General features: G+C 39.8%; 1 protein-coding gene across 1 annotated transcript in view; it reads right to left on the bottom strand.

Moving 5' to 3' along the window:
* Positions 1–1,375: 1,375 nt before the first annotated feature.
* The window catches only part of LOC134538611 (cell adhesion molecule 3-like), a 208,721-nt gene continuing 183,005 nt past the window's right edge, over positions 1,376–27,091 (bottom strand). Inside the window, exons 3-4 of the mRNA XM_063380041.1 lie at positions 19,007–19,150; positions 1,376–1,635 (exon numbers count right to left, since the gene is read on the bottom strand). Coding sequence (XP_063236111.1) covers positions 1,376–1,635; positions 19,007–19,150 — 404 coding nt within the window. The remainder of the gene's footprint in view (positions 1,636–19,006; positions 19,151–27,091) is intronic.

Below are 27,091 nucleotides of genomic sequence, written 5' to 3'. Positions count from 1 at the left end.
CAAAGATTTAAATCCTGAGACAGGGATATTATCATGGATGAGTCAATAACTGTAACCTTAATATATTTCCTCTCTTATTATGGGCCGACTTGCCTCATATATCACGAAAGATGCAGGTATTGTGTTTTCAAGTAGTCTTAATCTAATACCGCACGCGTGTATCTAAACGTGTATTTCATACACACTTTACATGTGTTTCATGTATTTAATAACGTTATATATTTATAAGGGGTTTTATCGACAAAAAAATTGAAAAATAAAATCATTTTCTTTTCTCAAGCCAAATGTGTAAACAGTGGTGTTCTGAAGTCCAGTATTCCCTGGGATTTTATAGTGACCATTAATTTTCTTTTGAATAAATTATAAAGGAAAAGGAACTCACGAAAAAGTTGGTTGTCTGTAAAGTCGGTTTACGGCAGATAGTTTAACGTGACAACGTCATAACAAAACATTGATGAAATAATGCATACTTTTATGAATAAAATTGAATCATTTTTATTTTAATAAGAAAGGAACAAATACTTGAAATTATACTAGTAATCAGAATTTTAAAATGCAAGAATAATTAACCTTTTATTGCCGAAATTGTTTTTGTAATAAGCAATGAAAACCACATTAACTTTTCACTTTATAAACAGTCGAGTGGGAGAGAGATAGATGCGGCGCAAGCGTAGGTACAATGAGCGTAACGTGACACAACGTAACGGAACAATGAGCGTAACGGGACACAGCGTACCGGAACTATGTACGTAACGGGACACTTTTTCGTGCGTGCAGCCGGCGTTCATCGATTTATTAGTAGGGACCGGAAAAATTCGCGGGTTCAATGACCTGCAGGATGAACTCCATAGTTCTACGTACACTCGGTCAAATGTCACCCACTCATGGGCTGTTGTGTCTTGTGAGACGTCCAAACGTAGCAGCCTGTGATTCGATAAAGCTTTGGTTGGGGTGTTTCTCATTGGCCCAGAGTCATCCAGGTGAGTTATGAATAGAGACCTGCAAAATTCGCGGTTTCGATGGCCTTCAGGATAGACTGCACATACCCCTGTACACTGGGGCAAATAACGCAAGTTCATTGGCTGCCGACTTGTAAGTCGTCTCAGCTGGTTTGTCTGTGATTCGATCCTTCTTTGGTTGAGGGTTTATAACTGGTTGAGATTCGTCCAGATGAACAGTAAGCCAATAGCAAAATTATCTAAGAGGTTTATGTGTTTGAATTCTAGCCTATCACCGAATGAATCCGCGAATTTTGCAGGTCTCTAGTTATGAAGCAATAGCAGAGGCAGCACCGAAGTATAACTATTTGTATTTTAGCCTGTCGCGAAATGAATTCGCGAATTTTTCCGGTCTCTATTTATTAGACGTTGTCACGTCAAAAAGGTAATAAACAGTGACACCGCAGGGTAGGGCCCTGGCCGCACTGCAAGGAGCGCCACTCACAGAGCACGTCGAGCCGCACGGTGATGGACTGCGCGCGTGTATCGTGCGACTCGTGAGTCGCCACGCAGCGCAGCGCGCGCCCGTGCTGCCGCCTGGCGAGGGGCAGCTGCAGCTGCGAGCTGGCCACCCAGGTGCGCCGGTTGTCCGCCTCCAGGCTGTTGGTCTGGTTGGCGCCGGCCAGCTCCTCGCCGTCTGCGCAGGCAACACACTCAACCTCAACATTCTCCATACAACATATACAATTACCTATTCTATGTATGTTATAATTAGAGACCCGGAAAATTCGCGGATTCCTCTGGCCTCAGGATAGAATTCAAAGTTATAGGTGTGCTCGACCCATGTTTACTTTCCCATTGGTTGATTTCTTAGCGAGAACATTTTTATCCTTGTTATTTGGCACTACCTGATTCGCTTACTTCTCTCCTAGCTGGACATCATTGGCTCACGGTCGTAGAGGGGCGTATCCAAATAACTGCTGTCCAATCATGAACACAGTGCGACAGTGTGTAGGTTTGCATTATAGCTCGCGACTAAATGAATCTGCGAAAATACCGTGGCTCTAGTTATAATTAGAGACCCGGAAAATTTGCGGGTTCAATGGCATCCAGGATAGACTCCAATATCCTCTACACACTCGGGCAAATGCCAACTGTTCATTGGCTGCTGACTTGTGAGTCGTCTCGACTGGGTGGCCTGTGATTCGACACTTCTAAGAGTGAGGGTCTCTTAATTGGCCCTCAGTCCTCCAGATTAACAGTGAACCAATGACAGAAGCAGCACTAAGGTATAATTATTTAAATTTTAGATAACACGAAATGAACCCGCGAATTTTCCGGATCTCTAGCTCATGGATAGAGACCGGAAAAATTCGCGGATTCATTTCGTGATAGACTAGAATCAAAAAAACGTTTGCCTTCTGACTGCATCAGTGATTGGGCCACAGTTTATCTGAATGACAGTTGGCCAATTAAGAACCTTAAACAAAATAAGTATCGAATCACTAGCGTCCCAGTTAACAGGTGTCACGAGTCGGTAGCCAATGAGCAAATGTAATTTTCCCGCGTGCATAGAGGATCATAGAGTATATCCTACAGGTCATTGAACTCGCGAATTTTTCCGGTCTCTAGTCATGGACATGGGTAACATTTTCCATGCAAGATATAAAATTCCCTATTTCATGTATGTTATAATTAGGGGCAGGCATTTTTTCGCGAATAAATCTGAACGCCTACTAGACTGTAACAAAGTATACGCGCACCAGCTGTTTCTTCCTTGTGATTGGCGGCCGTCTGCGAGATAAGTTTTTGCCTTATTTAACCGAGCCATTCAGGACGCGTTGTATTCCGCAATTAATTACTGTGATCGGTGTTATATCAATCGACACGCACCTGAAAGAAACTCACCCAATCACGAAACACCGACGATGCTACAGTGTTTTAACTTTCAGCTAGTCTCGGAATCTTTTCGCGAAATATGCATGGCCCTAGCTATAATCATGTTTGAACACTAAGCAGTCCTTCGGGTTACGCAGACAACAACACGCGCACTCCTTAACAACAACAAAAAAATGTCGTGTGGCTGAGTCGCGGACACGTCCGTGTGTTGTACGTGAATACGTGTACGTAACATGTAACATTTTCCATACAAAATATAAAATTCGCTATTTTATGTTATAATCATATTTGAACATTAAGCAGTCCTGCGGTTTTTTTTCTTTTGTTGGCCTCAATGAGCACAAAAACCCCAGACGATCACACACATCACACTTATATACGAATGGATTGTTGACAAAGGTCGTAGTGAAACGTGCACTAGCTGCTGCCCAACGTGTCTTCACAATTGACGATCGTACACAATCGATGCCTACTCAGTCCGGCAATAGACATAGAAGTGATTTCATTATCCACTCGTGTAATTTCAACCGCCACCAGCTGCAGATGTACTGGCACCGTCTTTGATCCGCTCGGCCGCATTCATTCCTTTACTTTCCCGGCACTGCTTCACTCGGTCATGTGGTGTTTTATTGGTATCATTAGATTGCTTCTGGGAAGTACTTTCCAATCATATACGATCTCTGCATTTGTATTTGGCTTTTTGACGCGTATAGGCCAATAATAAATATTTTTGATAAATTTTTATTTATTTTAACAATATATATATATATTCACTGTAACTATTTTACACCAATGTTTCATAGGTATATGCAATCGATAGATTTTGACGAGAGCTGACGATTTAAACTAAAACAGACGAAATAGCTTCTCTGAGTCAAAAGTTATACTAAATGGAAATCTCGAAACGCAGAAAAATGACTTCAAAATGGCGGCGCTTCCCCCTCCACCGCGCGCGATGTAATGTCAAAGTCTTTGCTTAGCGTAACGAATTTGTTGATCCTTTAGCTATCCAGTGGTGTAATTAAATTTTGGATGGAGATGATAGATATGTAGCTGCAACACCAAACTGTATCCTCCGATTTTGTTATCATAGGTTTTTTGAATTTCTTCCCACTATGGAAGCAATTTTAAAGACGTATTCACGTCAAAAAATTCACTATCATTTATTATACATGGACGCTGGTTTCAAATTATTACGACAATCATTCAATAAGAAACGATGTAGCTCGAAAACGTTTTATTCTATCAATAATGCGAAACATTCAAAAGGTTAAGTTGGCATAATTTAATCTTGAATCTCGCATTGACGAACAATCAGTGGTTGTTACACTGATATGCTGGAAAACAAAGTAAAACCTGCAATTCGCACCGACCGCCGTGGACTGACGAAAAAAAAAAAAAAACGTGATTTTGCTTCACAACGATGCAGGGGCGAATACAGCACAGATAACGAGATAACGCAAGAATGCATTCTTAAACTGGGCTGGGATATTCTTCCACACCCTCCTTAAAGTCCAGGTCTCACCACGTCAGACTTTCATGTGTTTGGCCCCTTAAGGAGACTCTACGAGGCAAAAACTTTCTCCAACGAAGAAGTCAAGATTCGGGTGCAAATGTGGCTACGAATGCAAACTAGAAGACAGGATATTTTATAAGGAACATGGGACAAATGTATGCGTGTTGTGGGATATGTTGAAAAAAAGCCAAAATGTTGTTTTCATTAAATAGAGAGTTTTGAAGGTACATCAAATTTTCCCATACTTATTAAATAATCCTCGTAGATACCTGAAAAATCTACTGATTCATTCCGCGGTAGGCTAACGCCCAAACAAGTATACCTTTGTACAGCTTCTGCGTTTAGCCCACATTTTATCTGGAGATCTGTGAACCAATGGAAAATCCTTAACCAAAAAAGTGCCTAAATACGGAAAACCTAGTTGAAACGTCTCACGCATCAGCAGCCAATGTACAGGTGCTATTTTCCCGAGTATGTAAATGACTAGAGACTATATTAGATGTCAATTAATCCGCGAATTTTTCCGGTCCCTTCAAATTATCCAATGAACTTACAAAATGTACTGTTATATTCGTAAATTTACATGTACTGAGTTAAGTTCACTGTTAAAATGGTTCACTTTAAATCGAAAAAGAATGCTGGTTACCGTTTACTCCAGGAATTTTTGTAAAATTTACCGTTATCTTAGTAAATTGTCAGGTACTATGTTCACTTACTTACAAGAATAATCTTGGTGTATCAGCAAATATTCAAATCTTGTACAAACTACATGCAGGAACACTCTTGTGTGTTTCACGTGTGCGTTTACCTCATAACCAGAACTCGGAAGTCGAAACATGACTTAGTATTTACGAATCAACAGCTATCTGACATAACGAAGAACTCTTCGTCTATTGAACGTAAATTCTTCGTTGAAAATATGGTAAATTTTATATTATGGTCCCTGCCGTCGTGTGACCTGCCTCTCGAATTCTGGCATTTCTGGAGAAAGTAGCACCGACTGTCCCTGCCTCTGTTGGTCTGCCAACGGCTTTGTGGACAACTTCGAGTGTTTCACGCGTTGCTTCGCAAGTGACAGGTCGCCGGTCTCTCGCACGCTGCAGCCTCACATGTGCGATCCCTCTAAAGAGTCTGACGTAATGCGTCTGATGCAAAACAGTACTTACTACGATGGGACGCACATAACTGTTTCCCGAAGTGCGTCAGCTACCTGCCACCATGGCAGACTCTACTGCTTGGGAGAGCAATACAATCGTAACCATGGTGGTCTATCACGGTGGACAGTGTTTTGTTGGGGGGGGGGGGGGGGAGAGGGTAGGAATTAGTAAGTCCTTCACTGAAGGGAGCCTGCCTGCTTTTACAAAAGCGTGACAGTGAAACGTTCGTGATGTCTTAACGATAAAACGATGCCCTATGGAAAACCTTTTTTTTGTGTATTTTTAAGTTTTCTGCTTATTGGATGCGCATGTAGGACAAAACATGGGCAGGGCAGTACACAACATACAAGAACCGTATCCAGATATAAATATTGTCGGTTAACCCCACGCGCAGAACTGTAGGGATGCTGCCCCCCCCCCCCCCCCCCACGTGTTTCAAGAAATTTCCGTGGGCCAACACTTGCGAATACTACAGTTTTGCACATCTGGTCGTAACTGCTCGTGTACACATCCGAAGAAAGGTACAACTAAGGGTGAGGGAAGATAAGTAATAATTGATACATGGTTTCATAATTTCCTTGCGTGTGCGATGTTTCTTTAGAGTGTGGCCAGTGGTCATGCAACAAACGATTTTTATGTTTCATAAGATAAATTTTAATTAATAAAAAAAATATGCGTCTGTCTTTTATTATTTGAGGCACTACAGCTTTGTTACAATGTTTATGGTTTATGTAAAAAATTTAAAGGCAGCTTTAATTGTATTGATTTGTTCTTAATTATTCAATAAATAGATCATTTAAGTAAAAATAAGTTATATGTATTTTTTAAAAAAAATTGAGCGAGACTTTCAGTACTCGCCAGAGATATGTCACATGTTACCTTGGTAACGTGCCAATTCAATTTTTCTCATGTGGCAAATAAGTACACTTATAATACAAAACACGGATACAAAATTTAACGTAGAATTTTTTAAAATGATGGCGAGCTTGATTAATATACGCAAATGGTGTTCAATTACATTTCTTGACGCGAATTACACGTGGTTTTTACACTTAGCTATGTCGCCTATAGAATTATTTCATTCGCAGACCGAAATTTCAACCTATATAATAAAACGGCTCCGTTAAAAACGAAAAAGAATCTAAAAAAATTTACTTAACATTGTACTTGGACCTGATTTTCGAAATTGATTTTTTTATTAAATACTGCCAACCACACTAAAATTAATTAAACAGTTAATAGGTTCTATAAAGTTTCAATTTTGCTTTGTGAAATTTGGTTCACACGATTCGTCACAGATGGTAGCACCGTGGTTACACATTTCCGTTCTATGCGACTTCCGTTCCATTCGCGAAATAACTCCTTCCTACCAAATGCCGCATACCGAGAAGCTAATATGTTACACATCAATAATGAGATAAATTTAAGCTAAATTTGAAGATAACAGCCACTAATATGGGTGACTTTGAAGGAATTGTTTTGAGGTGCTTCAGTCCATCTTCTATGAACTTGAGAGGCAGGCAATCGTTACAATTCCAGCATATTGTCTGAAGATAGTAATTTGATAAGCTAAATTTTACAATTAACGTTTGTTCGCAAGATTGCAGGTATGACATTCATTCCAAAGGATCTGGGTTCGAATCCAAATTTTTGCATTGAAAACGGTTTCCCTGTCCTAATTCCACGGATAATTTTATTTTCTAAATATTTACCTTCCTTATTCCTGTCTCCACATAAGACGTGATAGCGATAGGTGTGAAGTTATTTACGAGCACTGAAAGCTAAAAACTTAACTCAATAGATTAAGAACGTATGTAGGTATTATTTTTGAGTTGAATAACAAAAAGAAAAATAATCGAAACCTAAATTAGAGTAAGCACAACTATAAAAAGTGCAAATATATACTAAACTTAAATCACGACTCTTTAAAAAAAAATTCAACATGAGTAATATTTGCGCAACACTTTTATGGCGTGAGGAACAAGGTACAGCTAACAGGAACAAACCGCTTTCATGTTTGTGTTTGAGTTGATGTTTCTTTAGCCTAACCGACCAGCCTAATTCGGGGGGTAGTTGCGATGATCAATGGATACGAATACGTGTTTTTGTTGTCGCGGCGTCAGCTGTTACGACACGCCACAAGTTAGTCCGAACCAAAAACCTCATAAACAGATCTGAAAGGTCTAATCAAATTTGTTATTTATTACCCTTGACTTAGGCCAATGAAGAAATGAAATATGAAGCAAGGACACGCACCACTTTCAAGTCTATCACTGAGCCGGTGGAGTGACACACAGAAGCGCGCAAATTCAAATTTACGTGCTACCGTTCGTGCTGGTAACTTTGCAGGGTTGCATTTACTGTCATATGTCCCTTATTTAAAGTGTTTGCCTTATAATTTACTATTGAATTTATGTCCCGCAATTTTATAACATAATGTGTGGGTATTTATCTATCTTATATATAAAATTCTCGTGTCACAGTTTTCGTTGCCATACTCCTCCGAAACGGCTTGACCGATTTTGATGAAATTTTTTGTGCTTATCCGGTATCTATGAGAATCGGCCAACATCTATTTTTCATCCCCCTAAATGTTATGGGTAGTCCACCCCTAAATTTTTTTTTATTTCCAGTTTTTGGTAGGAAATCACCATGGCAACGGCTGTTGCTTTGTTGATGCTTCATTCGTCTCTATGGCAACGGCTATTTCATTGTTAGTGCAGTCCTCATCACCGTTGAAATTTTGCAAGTGGTAGTTGGGAGGGGGAGGTGTGGTGGTAGTGGGAGGGGGAGGTGTGGCGGAAGTGGGGGGTGGAGGGGGAGGTGTGGTGGTAGTGGGAAGGGGAGGTGTGGCGGGAGTGGGAGGGGGAGGTGTTGTGGGAATTGGGGGGTGGAGGGGAAGGTGTGGTGGTAGTGGGAAGGGGAGGTGTGGCGGGAGTGGGAGGGGGAGGTGTGGCGGTAGTGGGCAGGGGTAGGGGGAGGGTGGGAGAGGGACCGCCGACGCCGAGCAGATTTTTTCGCGAAATATGCCTGCCCCTAATGTTCCTTATGTTACGCAGTATGACATTTTCCGAAAATTAGATCCCATGGGAGGTTAAAACCAGGCAACAGTGGGTACTTTATCCGTATGAGAACAGGATTTGGCATTGTTCATGCCTTCTGCGTCTCCATGGCAACGGGCATCGCGTGGCAGTGGCGTACCCACAAGGAGGGGCATGTATAATGAGCGGCGCAAGAGTGATCTGCCTGTAGACTGCCGTAGCGAAGTACGGGTACATCAGTTGTACGTTGCGTGCACGAGTCGGGAAACCATCGGTGCTATTCATTTTCTCTCCGGTACATTATACAGTATTGTAATAAATTTTCACTGAATTTTTTTTATTTACCATTACTGTAAATGGGAGATGTGGCTTAATTTTTTTCCATTAGTAAAGCTGTGCGTAGCCGGGTCGGGCAGCTAGTACTATTATAAAAGTGAAGTTCGTCTGTTTGTTTGCTTGTTTGTTCGAGGTTGACGCAAAAACAACTGTACCGATTTTTATGAATTTTATTGTGTTTTAAATCTTATGATTTGACGTGAAAACTACTATATATTTTTTATCTCCTTACGATGAAGGTAACCGGAGATATAATATAAAACCACTGTCATAAAACCACGCTGTTTTCAGCGCCTTTAGTTCGCTAGTAGGCGTGAGCTCCACTAAGCGGAAGGGTTTCTCCAAGGAGAAGAATAGAAAGTTGCTAGACCTTACTGTATGACCGTGTGGCGGACATAGAGAAATGACACAATCTCACTGTTTGTGTGCCTATGACCTGCTTCCTATAATTTTCTATTATGAAAATGAATTTATCCCTTTAGGGATGGAATTTCATTATTTACATGTAGTCTATGTCGCTCTCCAGCTCGTAAAATATCTATATGCCTAAAATAATATATATACGTTGCGCCGTTGCTGCGTGAAAGAAGAAAAAACGGACAAACACATTACGCATATATAATATTAATAGGGAAAGATAACGGAAGTGTTTAGAATCTGTGCGGGGTAATTTTACATTTTTTTTGGTGAAAATTCACTGAATTTGCTGTATCAGTAACATTTATATTCAAAACAGAAATGTGTATATTGTATAAATTTCTTTCCCACGTCTCTTGTGTAAATATTTATACATATAAATCATGAAACACGAGGATTAATGTCAATGTGTGAAATATGAGATGTTAATATTTTTATACCCCTAGGTTCCAGAGCGGTATTGATCCATATTAAAAAAAACTGTGGCAGATGTGCAGAGCGCGCGACGTCCTCTGATTTGTAACAGCGATAAATCATGAACGTCTAATTTCTGTAATGGATGCTGAGCGGCGCAACACCAGCCACATTCACTTTATTGCTTTTTCCTCCCGTAGTTGAACGTCGCATGCTTTAGAAACGCTTAAGAATTAAATGCCTGAACCATGACATGGCTATCGTCGGTGGTAAAAAAAAACTTTTATACCACCGGATTTTCTTCTGCGTACGTTCTGAATAGGACGATATTGTTTACGTGAGATGCAACGGAAATAAGGCTAGGCCTTTACATTAATTTATGAATATGTATGTACCAACATTTATTAAACAACTGTTATCAGTAAACATTTCACTGATAATCTGATAAAATAGCTCCATACAGATTCAAAATTTATCAGTAGCAACAGTTATCCAGAGCCAGTCAATTGATTAGCAGTAGTATTAATTATTTCATTTTTATAGTGTTTAGTTACTTGTATAAAATAACATTTTATATTATTCATTTAAAACGTGTATATATAGACGTAAAGATGTATAAAAATACTGGCTATATGTACACACTAGTACAAATATGCGTTATAAATAATTGTAGTCTGTAATTTCTTTTGAGAGAGTTAAAAATGTTAATTTCATTTAACCAAGCCTGCATTCAGTATGTTATTTGAAAATTCTGAAGCATGTAAATAAATGCGTTCACTATGTCAAATATTTTCTTTCTTTCGCATTAACACTTATTTATTTATTTATCTTTCTATTTCAAATAATTCGAAATGTTAAACTTCTAGCTTAAATTATGAATGTGTCAAATAGGAGCGTGTAATTTTCGCGAAACAATCTGAGTGCTCGTTAGACTGCAATGAAGTATACCCGCGCCAATTGTTTCTTTGCTGTGACTGGCAGCCGTCTTGCAAGAGGAGCCATCGCTTTCCCCGACCAGGCAAATCAGGGCGAGTCTGCCTCTACACAGAGTTGCTGCGAATCCTGTGCCGACAGTTGACAGTCACCTGAGAGAAACTCAATCAATCACGAAACACAGACGATACTACACAGCTGCCCGCCAAATATTTTCACGAAAAGTACATGCCCTGCACTGGTCTCTGCAAACCTTCGTTGATTGGGTTCCGTGATAGGTAGAGACCTGCAAAATTCGCGGTTTCGATGACCTTCAGGATAGACTGCACATACCCCTGTACACTCGGGCAAATAATGCAAGTTCATTGGCTGCCGACTTGTAAGTCGTCTCAGCTGGTTTGTCTTTGATTCGATCCTTCTTTGTTTGAGGGTTTATAACTGGTTGAGATTCGTCCAGATGAACAGTAAGCCAATAGCAAAATATCTAAGAGGTATATGTGTTCTAATTCTAGCCTATCACCGAATGAATCCGCGAATTTTACAGGTCTCTAGTGATAGGTAATCAACTAACAAAAGCACGGCGTTGGTGTTGGAGGGCAGTGTAACAAGTAAGTGTCTGAGTAAATGATTTAAAGAGTGAATGAAAGCAGATGCCACCCATCAACTAAATTATTTATACTGATTCTTGTGTACTGCGTATGAGGCTATCATTGGCTTTATATCTGCCACAATAAATATTAAAATCAGATGATTTGGACACTGAAAGTCTTTTGTTTAAAAATTTTGTTTTAAACTATAGACTGCAAAGTAATAAATTGACGTAAGACGTATGAGAAAATGGAGTAATATTTCAAACATTAATTACTTTTAAACTTGCACGAACAAAGCGATGGAGAAGTGTATAACCTTGAAAACGTACCAGCCGCGTCCGCCATGTTAGTTTTACTAGCCAATAAGCCGTTCATTTTTATATTTAAAAATTTTCTATTGCGCAGTAAACACACGAGGTCTGGGTCTGTGTTTCGTCTATTGTGCCACCAGGTGGCTGGTTATTAACTATACTGATAAATCTGATGGGAAACCTACATTTCACACAGTCTTTTAGGCGCACCCGGCTTTCTACCTTTGTGTGGCCTGGGAATTGTTCTTTTGTACGTCCCTATTGTGCCTGTGGACAGCTTGCTACAATACCCAATGACAGGGACCTTAAAATTGGTTTCTTACTTTGTTTGCATACAATTTAAAAGTAAATGATTTTAATTTTAAATTACATCTATAGCAAATGTGCTGTATACGGTTGGAAGGTTTTTTGTTAATAGGCTATAACATTGGTAACACTGAATCAAAGCCACTTTTCTGGAAAAATAATAAAATTTAAAAATGTTATTAGTTTACTATTAAACGAGTGGTTATATTGGATGCAAAGATTAAAAATTTGTGAATCAAGAGAATGGTCGGTTAGGTTATCTTCGCTACATTAAAAATACTTCTAAAATATTGAACAGTTGGTTAGGTTACGAATGCTACATTAAAAAATGTTTTAAAAAGTTTCGATGGTCGGTTAGGTTAGGTTAATTAGATAAAAAATACACTGGTTTGAAATTAGAAACTAAAATGTAGATAATTTTCCGTAATTATGTGCCCTTATTATTTTATAGTATTATTTAATGTAGATAACGTAACCAAAATTTCAGATGACTTCACAGTATTTTTATTATAGCTAACAATATAATAGGTGCTGCCGAAGTTGCACAAACGAGCGTCGAACTTCGCTAAAATTCGGAACTGTTCGAGCACCCAAGTCATACGAAGTCATCCTGCTTCGTAGGCCTTCCATGAATAGGGACAGGAAAAATTCGCGGTTTCAATGACCTCTAGGATAGACTCCGCGATCCTATATGTAGTCGGAAAAATCACATCTGCTCATTTGCTACTGACACGTGAGAACTGTCAACTGTAAGGCTTGTGATTTGAAACTTCTTTCGTCGATGGTTATTCATTGGCTCAAGAGTCCTTCAGGTAAATTGTGGTCCAATTTTGAAGCAGCAAAATGTTAAACGCATTTGGATTCTAGCCTATCGCGAAATGAAACCGCGAATTTTTCCGGTCTCTATCCATGACTGATGCACTCGTTGGTATGCGTGCAGCTTTGCAAGTTCGATCTGAGACTGCGCGTTGTTTTTGTTCGACCTCGTAACTGTCAAAAAGTGGAAGTAATATTCTATCAAGCGGAGCATGTGTCTGTTTTAAAGTTGAATTCATTCTCGTTAGCAAAACAAACCCGTAGCTGAACAAAGGCTAAAGCCTAGTTTATAACCCACGCAAGAAGGTAAAAAAAAGTCAGATGCAAAATGTTTAGCAACCACATTACAGAGCACCAGTTTATAAACTACGCAAGGCACACAAACGCAACGCTATTTTTTGTTCAACTTCCGACTTCATTGCGTTTTGGCTTTCATTTCCAACGGCCACATTTGAAGAGAAGTTCGGAAAAACTTTCAAAACGAAGACGAATATGTTCTTTTTATTATATCGATAAATCACATTTTTCTCTTGTAGAACTTTCAAACGGTAACATAAAATTACACTTTTTTTTAATAAATCAAATTATTGACAATTTATTAGGGTTTTCATGGAAATTATAATTATCAAAAGAAGCTCAGGGTAGAATTTTTTTTTTTTACAATTTTAAGTTGGTGACGTCATTCGACTCGCGTTCTCTATAAACGACAGTGATTTTCTTGCTTTGGCTGCGTGTTGCGTTGCTGTGTCGTTTATTTCTTTACTTGGTTTATAAACCCAGCAGAATGCTGGTCTTTTGTTTAATACCTAGGAGGGGGTGTGCTAGGAAGAAAAGTAAAATTTCCCGCACGAAGTAGCCTACGCATTTTTTTAAGCAAAGACTCATCAGGCAAGTAAAGGGATTGAGATCAATGTAATCTTGACTTTATTTAAGAACTTGACAAAGACCGCAAAAACCCTCCACCTAACGTGTTAATTACAAGTTTCAAATGCGTTTTTTTTTTCACCACAAGTAGACTATATCCAGAAATAAAAACCTTTGAAGCATTTTTGTTTACCGACTATAGATTATTTTTAATTTTGTATGTGTAACATCTTTGCTCTCGGTATAGGGTTTTTGATTGGAGTAATTTCCTGTATGCGACGTAAGTAAAGGAACCGAAATTTGTAACAGACGGTGCTGTTTTCTAAGACGGATGGCGCAAACGAAAGTTCATAAAGCTAAAGGAAATACTTTATAATATTTTCTGTTTAATTAATTTTAACAAGGTGGGCAGTATTTTAATGAAATTCACTGTCGAAAATCATTTCCAAATATTGGGAATTGGTATATTTTTAACGTCTTTTTCTCTTTTATCGAAGCCGTTTCATTATATAGTTTTTTTCACTCTTCTAATCAAATGATTCAATAGTCGACGTAGCTGCTTCAGCAGCGAATTCTAGAGGCGGGTGTGGAAACTAAGCGTGATTCGCGTCCAGAAATGTAGTCGAAAAGACCGTTTGCGTATATTTATCACGCTCGGCATAACTTTAAAAAAATATTCAACCTTAAATTTCGTGTCCGATTTTATTATTATAAGTTTTCGTAACATGAGAACACATGAGTTGGCTCGTTAACGAGTTTAAATGTTACACATTGCAAACGACTACTAAAAGACTCACTCGCATTTTTTTTTTTGCATTTTGTAGTTTCTAAAAATAAATTGAATGCCTATTACATTGGTTTAATGGATTATTAAATCACAAAGAAAATTATTTTGTTGTAAAAATATGGAGATACTGTTTTGATTGTAAGTCAAATGGTTTTTATTTAGGAATTTTTGTGGTTAAACATTAATTATGAAGAAGTAAGGCTCATTCTGTGGTGAAGTACACTTAAATCTATTCTAGGTAAAACTTGAGATGAATAACTGGAAATTTTAGTACCTGAATCCTTCTTGTTTCAATTAAATTATTGTTTATTACTATCATAAAGATGAATTTAATTAATCGTATAACACACTATGTACTTAAAATCTTTGTGCTATTCATTCCTCTACGTTTATTTATGGTTTTGGTGCACTGGAAAGTGGAGGTAAATCATTGTTATAATTTATGCATTTTTCCCCGCAATATTACAAAGCCAATAATTCTATTATGTAAGCAGGATGAAAAAATTATCGACTACAGTTCGGCAAAAGAAAGGGTATTATTTGAAAACACAATAATATTGTTACGTACGTGAGCAGGGCCGCGGTGCGCGCAGGTCCGGAGCTGGCTGGTGGCCCCGCACGGCCACTGACGTCACGTGGCCACCGCAACGTGAGACGTGCCTCGCGCACCTGGTGGATTACAAGGGTCGCCGCTTCCCCTCCCTCCTGCCAACCACTCCCCGCGCGGCGCTCTGTCTCGGTGCCGTTACCTGACACCTGACAGCTGGGGAGTTCCGCGGGCCGCCACGCGAGCCGCCGACGCGTGTCTCGAGATTTATGGCGTCGGGTCGGCGCGAAATGACGCGACTGGCTCCAGCCGCGCTCGCGACTTCTAGAAGTGGCGCCTGGGCCTATATAAGCCCAGGACGCCGGCCTCCGAGGCAGTTGGGAGTTCAGTTCCGGGGCGAGTGTCTGGGCGATAGTGCCGCGTGTGCGGCGAGAGTCCCGAGCGAAGTTCCGAGCGAGGCGTCGAGTGGGATCTCGGCGAAGTCAAGTGCGTCGGCGGCGGCGGAGTGCGGCGACGGAGTCCCGCGACGGAGGACCACGAGGGGTGCTGCGGCGAGAGTTGCGCCAGAGGTGCGGCCCAACGAGGTGTGGGGTGTGTAAAAATCGAGTGACTAGGGAATAAATATTTTTTTAAGTGCTATTGATTATAAGGCACTTTTAGAAGATTATTTGCTAGTTATGCCAATATTCACAATCAATTAAACTGTGTAGTAAAATCTTTAATTTGGCCATCCATTTACAAACCCAGTAGTTTTCCCACGACGATTATTGTTAAAATACCTAATCGTAACAATATGTATAATGCTATTGCTATTTTGAAATAAATATTTTCACCAAAACTAAAGCAAGACAAAAAGCATCCAGTTGTGGGATTCATAATAATATGTGTGCGAATTTTGTTCACGTGGAAATAAGAATGCGTTATTGGTTCACATATGATATCAAATATTCATTGCCAAATAAAAAGACTAAAAAAGTCATAAAAGTATTTGAAGACTTTTTTTTAGAATACTAAAGTTTACTTAAGTAAAATATATATACCAAAATTCAAACGACAAATAAATCATTTGTGAGTATTCTTATTCCTTATATATAAATAAGTTATTTAAGTTTTTATAACAAATCTATATTTTCCCTCGTTTGATTTCTTTACGTTTAAAATTTAAGGATACATTATAAAAATGGATGGCATTTATAGTATGTTTAATAAAAAAACTCAATTTATTTTTTCCCGCTTCATAAGCTTTGGAGATACGAGCTCCTGTCATACAAAAATACTTACCATTAACTTCCTAATAATGGTTTGTTACCGATATTTATTGCCTATATATTTCTTTGAAATAAATTGAACAGTTTTAGCGTATTGATTTATCAAACTCAAAGACAGACTAAAAGTTTGAAAATAGTTGTTTTGTCTTTGTAATGCTTCTTGTCACCAAACTCTATGTAAGATTTTGTAATGATAATAAATTTGCAGAGAGGAATTTGTTGAAAATCTATTTTAAATATACTTGTAAATTATATTAGGGGTCCCATCGCCTTAATGTTTGGTGAATTACTGTATGCCATAAACCACCATAAAATTTTTTTATATAATTGTTACTATGAAATATCTACCTTAAATATTTGCACGAAAAGGTATGTTATATTTTTGAATTTTTCATACTTTTGCTGAACAATATTAACAAATAGTATCAAGGAATAACAGCCGGGAGTAAATACTAATTATTTTATATTTATTTATAAATATATATTTATTTAATTTATATATATTCAACAACAGCGTCTTTAGTTGATATAATAGTGGGTAAATCATTAGGTATTAATATAAACGTGTGTCAGTTCTAAAGTTAGTCAATCGTGTTAGCAAAACAAAACGTATAAAATTGGCATATTTACATATAGGCCTACAAAGATTTATAATTTGACAGTTTTGACGTGTCATTTTGAAAAAAAAAAGGTTGATGTAATTTATAAACATATTTCTAAAACAACAATTTGAGTAATATTACATGAAAGTGAATACGTTACTACAACAACATGTTGAAAAACACACTTAAATGTAGAGATGAAATTACACATACAATAAATATGATATACATTTGTGTTCCTTTTTTTTTTGTCAATACGTTGTGCTTTAAGGTATACATATACTCATAGTTGTCTCTTGACAAGTGACTCAATCTCTCGACAATCTTGAAAACTAATGAAAAACTAAGTAATGGGGACATCACTTTTGTAACCGCTATATGGGAGTGGCGGAACAGTTGTGAACTTATTTATTAGGGAAATGTATGTATTTAACGCGAAATGATTACCAGACCAGATGTGTATTAAAACTTTGTAGGTTTGTCTGTCTCTCGTGGTTGGCTGGGTTCATTTCACGTACAAGTCTGCTGTCAGCGCACCAATCACAGCCGCATCCAGTGCCGAAGCAAACACGTCCTGAATGGCCCGGCCCTAATACAGCTTCTCTTGCAGACGGCTGCCAAATTACAAGGAAACAATTGCTAGCGCGGGGATACCTCAATGCCATCTGATGAGCGATCAATATTTTAGGAATCACTCGTTGCTGGTGCGGATCGGGCAGTAAGTGGAACGGGCTCAGAAGCGAAAGTATCGGAAGTGTAAGGTAAACGGGCGTGAGGAAGTGTAACAAGGGTCAGGAATGCTTTATACCGGGCGGAAGCTAGCTAAATTGCAGTTGTAAATCTCAACTAAAAGTAAACGAAAACAACTTCAATACTCATATTTGAAAGTCAATTTTTGTTTGTTTGTACAGTACAAAGTTTTAATTTTATTTTAACAAGTTATTGTAGTAAAATATGAAACTTCGTGTAATTTTAACCAAAGAATGCAGCACAAGTTGTTTTTTTTTAGAAACATAAAGAAACTGTTAAATTTATTTCAAAATCACACAAAAAATAAGTAAAATGATAAAACCTTTGTAGCGAGAGCGTGTGTATAGTTAATTTTTCCGTATATATTTTTTAAGTTGTAAATTTAGAAGAGCGAAAATTAGAGACGTGCGAAATTCGCGGATTCATTTCGTGATATGCTAAAATTCAAATAATTATACCTTAGCGCTGCTTCTGCAATTGGTTCACTGTTAATCCGGAGTGATGAGGGCCAATCAGAGACCCTCGCTCAAAGAAGTGTCGAATCACAGAAACTCGGTCGAGACGACTCACAAGTCAGCAGCCAGTGAACAGGGTGGCATTTGCCCGAGTGTGTGGGGTGTAGCAGAGTCCATCCTGGAGGTCATCGAATCCGCGAATTTTGGCAGGTCTTTATAGCGATAATTAGGGACACCTGTATTTCGCGATTTCATTTCATGTCAAGATATTTCACAAAACACTGTAGCTTTTTCTAAGAGCCATGGCAAATTGTGAGGGTGCAGCAGTACGGTGACCACATTCTCATTAGCCCCGTCAAGAGCGGGACGACACCTCTCACCGACCTCAGACAATAACCACAGGAGAAAAGCTACAGTATTTTGTGAAATACCTTGACACGAAATGAAATCGCGGAATACAGGTGTCCCTAGCGATCATGGATGGAACTCGTGTTTTCTTGAAATTATTTTTTTTTGTTTTGGCGTGAGACACCTGGTGCAGATTCTTTGAAAGCACTCAAGGGACTTGCACTACGCCTTCATCATCATTTACACAACCCATCTACTGCTGCGGTCGACACGTATACGGCGTATCCGTATCCGTGCCCATGGGGGCCCCAGCCTGGAAATCCTTATAGGTAGGGATAGGAAAAATTCGCGGGTTCAATTCGCGACAGGCTAAAATACAAATAGTTACACCTCAGTGCTGCCTCTGCTATTGGCTCACAACTCACCTGGATGACTCTGGGCAAACTAGAAACGCCCGACCAAAGCTTTATCGAATCACAGGCTGCTACGTTGGGACGTCTCACAAGACGGCAGCCAATGGGCGGGTGGCATTTGACCGAGTGTACGTAGAACTATGGAGTTCATCCTGCAGGTCATTGAACACGCGAATTTTTCCTATCCCTACTTACGGGATATGAAGCCTGGGTTATCAATAAGGAGGAGAGATCCTCATAACTTGTGGTTGACACAGAAAGTGTGTGTGAGAGAGAGAGAGAGCGGAGTGATGCTCACCCAGGAACCACTTGAGCCTCGCCGGAGGATTGCCGTAGCGGCTGACGCACTTGATGGCGGCCGTCTCCCCGGCTCGACCAGTCACGTTGTGCTCGGGCAGCACCTGGCTCGAGTTGTACTCGATGCGCGGCCGCTGCGGCGCCACTGTGCAACACACAAACAAAAACAGAACACTCGTGATCGGACGTCTCCTCGAAAACTCGGCCCTGAAACCTTCCGAACGTCCAACGGAACACTCAAATCGACACGTGGTTTCCCTTGCCTGCGGCTGCATGGATGGAGCAAGCAAGGCTGGCTCTCGTAGGAGCCGGCGCTGCCCTGCACCGAAGGACAGACCTCTCGTGAAGAAACCACAGGAATAATCAGGAGCACACGGAGAAAACCCGTCATCATATTGTCAAGAATAATCAGGAGCAAACGTATTGACAAGAATAATCAGGAACACGCGGAGAAAACCATCTCACTTTTTGATATAAAATAACAGAAAAAAAATATTTAATAAATATAAAAATAATTTAATAAAAAATGTAAAATAAAAAAATACATAAACAGATTCTGGTAGCTTGTTGAACTTCTCATCGATGAGCCAAGTTAGGTGAGATGGGCTGTGGAGCAGCGGCGGTATGGTGGGGAGTACCCCGAGAAAACCCCACAGGCCATGGTGACGTCCGCGCGGGAATCGAACCCCGGTCGCCTGGGTGTGAGACGAGTCTTCTAGCAACCCGACCACCGCGCCTCTCCTTCAAACTACAGATCTCAGTTACAAAAGTGGGACACTCGGTGACTGAGTGTTTCACCTCCTACAGTCTGTCTCGGAGATGTGACGAATATTCCCATATTTATTCACACTCGCATTCGCAATCGCAAAATTCATGTGAATATTTTGCAAATATGAATATCAGAAAAAAAATTGAATGTGAAAATTATAATTTTAAGACAAAATATATCAATTGCTTAGCATTTTTATTACAAAATTTTCTTTTTACTTCTTTTATTTAATATTTTCATTTTGTTAATTAAGGAAACTTTGCAAATATATATTTCATCAGCCTTTACTTTAACTCTAGGTAAAAACTAATAAAGTATTTTAGAATTGGTAAAATAAACGATCGATTCCCGGAACATGATGCAAATATGAGATTAATGTGTGATGGCTTCGTCGGGTGACGCTAGGGCGAGCGCCAGGCGCGAACAACAATATTCGTACCAAACTTAAAAACTGAAACTCGTTACACCACTAATCTGCCCTATGCTTTGATTGCAGTTACAAAATCAATGGCGCCCAGTGTAGCCAGGTTAATACTACCCGTCTTGTTAACATTATAATTCCTATTTGGTATACTTTACATAATTATAAGTTTTAAAATATATATTTTTGTGCCTTTTTTTTACGTAAATTGTTGATTTTTCTAACACCAAAAATATAGTGTCTTTTGACAGTAATTTTACAGTTGTGTACATTCTGTAAAAAAATCAATTCCATACACTAATAAAAATTCTTAGAAGAAAATATTTGTAGCATTCGGTCACAAATAATAACAAGACTTTCCGTTAATAATATTCAAACATTTGATTGCAAAAACGGTGGATTCTTGCAGTCACTTTTTTATAGTACAAATTTATTACTATCCTGTTAGAAAACAAGATAATGTAGTTCCAAAATTGTAGTTCCAAATTTTCATTAAAAAAATTATATATTTTTTATTAAGAAAAAAATTATTACATTTAAAGTAGTGTGACGAACTTTTGTTCTTTTTATGTGCACCTGGCAACAGAACACACTCATACAATGACAGCGCTGATAGTAGATACCGTGCATGAGAAAGAGAAATTGAATGCCCATTAGAAAGCACACTACTGTCTATGGATGAGACACGCTATAGAAGCTACATGCTAGAGCCGACCTTCGTAGGACAATCAGCCACACTCTGGGTTCGAATCCGCGTTGAGGCATGGGTGTGTATATTCTAACTGTATAAAGAAGTCACAACAATAATCACAGACAGCCAAATTTTTCAAAATTAAAAAAAAATAACCTTGTCGAAAATGACTTATTAATACTCATAACACATTTTAGTTTCAAAAAATTGTCTTTAATATATCTGCCACCCACTTAGTGAGGTCAACCCGGATTTTTCGCAAGTTGTAAACGTGGTTGACGTTGCCATAAACCTATTTTTTTTAGGGAAGTCCCATACATCACTGCTCCGTCACCATCGGATCACACCACTTCGTCCTTAACACCCCTATTACAACGAGACTTTTTAACCACAGTTGGTGCGTTAGGTAAAAATATTGTATATTTTGAATTAAATTTAAAATTGATGTTATGCAACTGTGGAATGTAATAGAAAATACGTACCAGTAACTCACAATTATTATCAATAGTAATAATTTCAAAGTATTATTAACAAGTTGAGATGTGGATTTCCGGACTTTAGGCCACAGAGAGAAGCCAAGGGCATGGAGGCAAATTATTTTGTTGAACCACCTCTTTATTATTTAATGTACAAAATTTTTAGTCCAGTAGTTAAAAACTACATAGGCCTATCCAAAGAATCTAAAGATTGTGTTATCATGACTATAACTATAAAAGTTATATGCGCGTATTTAATAAGTTGTAGGATTTTCAATGAATTCTATTAGTAAAGATCGGTAAAAAATTAGTGGAATCATTTTGTGATAGGCTATAATTGAAAAATAAAAACCTCTGCGCTGCTTCTTCGATCGAGCCATGATTTATTGCAAGCAATCTGGGCCAAAGAAATAACACTGGACAAAATCAGTTCGCAAACATCCCAGAAAAAAGGTCTCGCAAGTCTGTAGCAAATGAGCCGGTGGCATCTGCCCAAGTTCCTATAGGATTGTGGAGTCTATCCTATAGGTAGAGACTGGAAAAATTCGCACTTTCGATGACTTCTAGGATAGACTCCACAATCCCCTACACACTCAGGCAAATGCCACCAGCTCATTGGCTACTGACTCGTGACACCTGTCAAATGGGACGCTTGCGATACGATACTCTTTTGGTTGAAGGTTCTTCATTGGCTCAAAGGCCTTCAGAAAAACTGTAAGCCAATCAGAGAAGCAATATCAAGGTACAGTGGTTTAGATTCTATCATATCGTGAAATTAATACGCGAATTTTTCCGGTCTCTACCTATAGGTCACTGAATCCGCGACTTTTTTCTCAGTTCCTGTCTATTATCAATGGACCTGCAGTTTTATTCCTATTATTAGAGTAAACTCACTCATTAAAACAATCACGAAAACTCAACACCTCCCCCCTCCCCCACCATTGGTAGGTTTCTTTGTCCCTGGTGGTACACTCCTAGCCCCTTCCCCTTTCCCCATAAAACTTGTCAATCCGTTTGATTTCAATGCACATTCAGTAAAGTAGCGTGCCTAACTGCCAGCGTGGCGGGCCGCTGTGGAAAACGGGTGGTCCATTAGGTCGATTGCCAGTTGCTTTGGGACTTGCACAACACATTCACTGTGATTTTTTTTTCTTAAATTGAACATAAAAATATATCTGTACAGCTACAGGTCTTTGTAAATTTGTACACAAGAAAACTCAGTAATATGGGATTACTTAAAAAAATCAATCCTTCTTGGTAAATATTTATTATTTATGCCCGAATACGTGATACAGCAGAGAAAAAAAAAACTGATTTTTACCGCAGCGAAAGAAACCACTAGCTTATCAGCTTTTCAGAACAGTCAGCAGATCAGAACTTTTTTTTTTCCATCGTACGGAGTAGCGTGGAAGCAAAAAAAAAACCACGGCTTACCACGGTGGCGGGGGAATGACTTCGCCCTCTCGCTAGGAGCCGTAGCGGCTATTCCCCACTTTTAATAAATTGCCGATGATTCCACAAGGCACGTGTCGGTTCTCCTTTCGGTCGGGAGGCCATTTTCCCCTCCGAAACGACGGCAGAATAATAAAAAAAAAAGTTTTCGGGGCAATTCTGGTTCTCTACGGATTCTACTACTACCTTCCTCCTCTCGTTTGCCTGCGGTGGTATGTTCTCTCTCTCCCGACCACCCCACTTCGCCGCGAAAGCCAGGTCCACGCGAGAGAGGCCCTTCTTTGCGTGAAAGAGAAGCAATTCATCACACGGGAGTGTAATTCAGAACGCGGGCCCAGGGCCGCCAATGCGCTCGGATGACAGCGACCTGGGATGAAGCTCGCCGGAGAATTCCCTCAACTGTTGTTCCGGGGTCGAGTTGCATTTTGGCGCGAAAGAAAAGGGGTTTCGGGGGAGGGGATTTGGGGAGAGGTCACTGTTTACTGACCTGTGGGGACGTACACAGTCAGACCCCCTTCCATTCCCCTCCTCCGCGGTGAGCGCTAATTACGGCCTTGGTGTGGTGACACAACCGCCAACTCGCTTCCCCCCAACTGCTGTCGGCAAACACCTTTCACGTGCCACACACAGCTGCAGATGCGGGGAGAGGGGTTGGAAGGGTGGGGGAGAATGTTAGCGCGATCAAAGGGAAGAGGCCGCGCGACATCGCCTACAATCGGGCGTGGCATTCCGCTCCGAGCGCGCGTTGACGCCCTTCATGGCTGCAGCCGCCGGTTTGGAGTTCTTTCCCTCCTCTCGGCTTGCGGCGAGGAACTCACTGAACAGCGCCGTCACGTGTGCCTGGTGTCCACGCGCGACAGAACTGAAGCTTCTGGTTTGTTATGTTATTAGTAGAGACCTGCAAAATTCGCGATTTCAAATCCCCAAAGAATAGACTCCATGCACTCGTGCAAATTAGGTACATCTGCTGATTGGTTACCGACTCGTAACACCTGTTGACTGGAATGATCGTGATTCGCTAATTCTTCTGTTAAAGATTTTTCATTGGCCCAGAGTCCTTCAGATAAACTGTGGCCCGATCACTGAGGCAAAATAATGTCAAAAGTATTTGGACTCTATCCTATCGCGAAATGAATCCGCGAATTTTACAGGTCTCTAATTATTAGGTATAGGAAAACTAATTCTCATCGGCTGAGGTTAGAGATAAAAAAAATTATGCGAGTATGCGAGCGCTAAATTATGCGATATGCGAGCGCTAAATTATGCAAGTGCTCAAGTATACAAGTTCGGAAGCATAAAAGTGTAAAAGTATGTAAAAACACATGTATGAAAGTATGCATATATGCCTGTATGCGAGTAAAAAATTATGCACTTTTGTAAGTATGCGAGTGTGCACGTATGTCAGTGTGCAGATATGCGTGTGCACGGTTATGCAAGAATGCAGGTAACCAAGTGTGCATGTATGCAAATGTGCAGGTATGCAAGTGTTCAGGTATGCAAACGTGGAGGTAAGTAAATGTTCAGGTATGCAAATGTGCGGGTATGCAAGTGTTAATGTATGCGAGTGTGTAAGTATGTAAGTGTGCAAGTGTGCAATTATGCTGTGTTTTTTTTTTTTTTACCTCTCCCCTGCTGTCTCGTATACCGTTTCCCCATCACGTACCTAACTATTCCCCTTATGCTACAGGAATTTTCGTAATGCTCGAAAATTGTAGCTCCATCAGCAAAGAAGTTTCACTTCAAAAATGCGAAAGAGTCTTTCAGTAGGCACCAGTGATTTTTAAACATCTGGCATCGGTAACGAGCAAATTCTTTCGTTCTCATGTCACAAATACTTAATCTTATAATACGAAACTCGGACACGAAATTTAAAATAATGCTGAGCGTGAGAAATGAATGAATATGGTGTGATTTCAACTACATTTCTGACTCGAACCACACGTCGTTTCGGCACCCATAACTAGAATTCGCTACCGGAACCGCTACTTCGACTATAGAATCATTCGATTTGCATAGCAAAAGGTTAAACTATACAATGAAACGGCTCCGATAAAAGCGAAAAAGACTTTAAATAATACTGTAATACTGACTCCCTCTAAGTTATTTACAAAAAAAATTTCTTCAGCGTTTAGATAACCAGAGAAAACGGAAGTCATGCATTGGAGGGAAAACAGCATAAGACATTACATTATAATTAAGTATGCTGACGTCCTTTTCACTTCTAGCATTTAAGTTAATCGGGAGTTGACATATCGATGACAGGAAGTCTGAAATAAAATAACAAGCTAAGAAGTCTGTTTGGTTGCTTCTATTTACTGACTCATATAAGTGGGAGAACTGGGTTGAGTAACGTGAATATAACAGTAGGTTAATTTCTCTAAAGAGAATATGTTAATAGCAGAAATAAGCTGGCCAGTGAAAATTACTTTCGTAATTAATTTCCTAAATTATTTCCTTAATTATTTAACACAATTTCGCTGATTAACTTGATTCATTTCAACTTAATGTTTGTTTTATTTTATCACTTTTTACTTTCATAAAGTTTATTTTACGTTGTATTTTATTAACTTTTGGTAGATGAATCTCTTTGAACTACTTGGGTCTATAATAAAATGTTCTACTCACATAAAGAACAGGTATAGACCACGATAAAGCAGTTGCCTCCCAGCTGCTGGACCTAGCTGTACTGCTCGCCGGACGAGGGTGGGGGTTGGTCCAGGGAGGCTGGACGCTAACCAGGGAAACTCACTGATTGGCTCCGTCAGCACATGGTCACGCAACATTTGGGAAACTGGCCGAGTTTGCCAACAGACTCGTCAGGACAAGTGGCAGATGTAGGAAACCAGAAGTTTTGGAGGCGGAATGATTCCAGACGGAGAAACCCACGCATGGCGTGGGGGTATCCGGAAACTAGTCCATAGTCGTCGAAACAAAACGCAAAATTCGGAGAAAACGGCAGTCGCGAAACTGGAAAACTTAAAAACAAAAAAAAAAAAAAAAAACCTGCATGACTGCCGAAATGAAGGCTGGCGAGGGACTAAGTCCCTAAACTATGTGAAATACATGCCCGTTAAATTTCCGCAGCCGCACTCCCGTATGAATGCGTAGACGTAGACCAGTCGGGTCGCACAAGGATGACGCACCAGCGAGACTGCCACGGGTGGCTGGAGACCACGAAGTAAAAACATACACCCACGGCGGGGCTAAAGAAAAAAGGAGGGGGGGGGGGGAGAACCTGATAGAAGGGAAACAGGGGGTCAGAATCTAGACAGTGGCGAAGTGTAGCACCCTGTGGCCAAAACTCACACTACAAAAAGTCCAAACACAGCACGGATATCTAGTCAGAAAGGTGGGGGGGGGGGGGGGGGGGGGGGAATTGTTTACTGAGAAGTACTGGCACCGTGCGAAATGGTGTTTGTGAATACTGTAAGCACTGCGCCGAGCGTGCCTGAAAGCACAGGGCACCTGAGCCGCATGCGTGAAGGCACGCAAGTGAGCAGGCACTGAAACAGTGCACAGAGAGATAGGGCGTACGTTATCGGAACGCGCTGCTTGTGCAAGCATCAGGCCAGGAAGTCCTACTGATGCCTGAAGGCAGCCGGGCATCCATGCCAAGAACGAAAACTACCAGCCCAGAGACACGGAGAAGTTAAAATGAAAAGTTCCCAAGTAAAACATAAAAATGCCCAAAAGAAAATAGATGAACTGGAGTTAAAAGGATTCCATACAATACAAAAAAAAAATTTAAAATTAAAATGTGAGCTTCATAATACTCGTAAAAAGCCTGAACAAATAAATAATACGGTACAACTGTGCCAAAAAGGATGACTTATTTGCGGCACAATACTGAACTTCGACTTTAAAAAGGAAGTTTTATACAATACAGGCCATCTTGTTAAAGTTAATTATGACATCCGCCACACATGGTAGCACCGTGGTCACACATTTCCGTTCCATGCGACTTCCGTTGCATTCACGCAATTACTCCTACCAAATGCCGCACACCGAGATGTTTACACATCACAAATGAGTCCAAAGCTCAAAGAGTTACAGAAAATGAAAGGTTAAGGAAGATCCACTTACAAATTCCATTGCGACAACGAGAAATCGGGTATTGCGAGGACTTGTCAATTGCCCAATACACACATTATTCTGAAGTCTCTTTTAAATAACTAGAAATTGAATTTTCATGCTTATTTTAACTAGAAATCACATAACTTACTTGTACTAATTGTACGGTACTGATTATATGGTATAAATATTGACACTAAAGTTCC

This window comes from Bacillus rossius, chromosome 13 (genome assembly GCF_032445375.1).
Source record: "Bacillus rossius redtenbacheri isolate Brsri chromosome 13, Brsri_v3, whole genome shotgun sequence".
In the NCBI taxonomy this organism is placed as follows: Eukaryota; Metazoa; Arthropoda; class Insecta; order Phasmatodea; family Bacillidae; genus Bacillus; species Bacillus rossius.
This window is presented reverse-complemented; position numbering and strand designations above follow the sequence as displayed.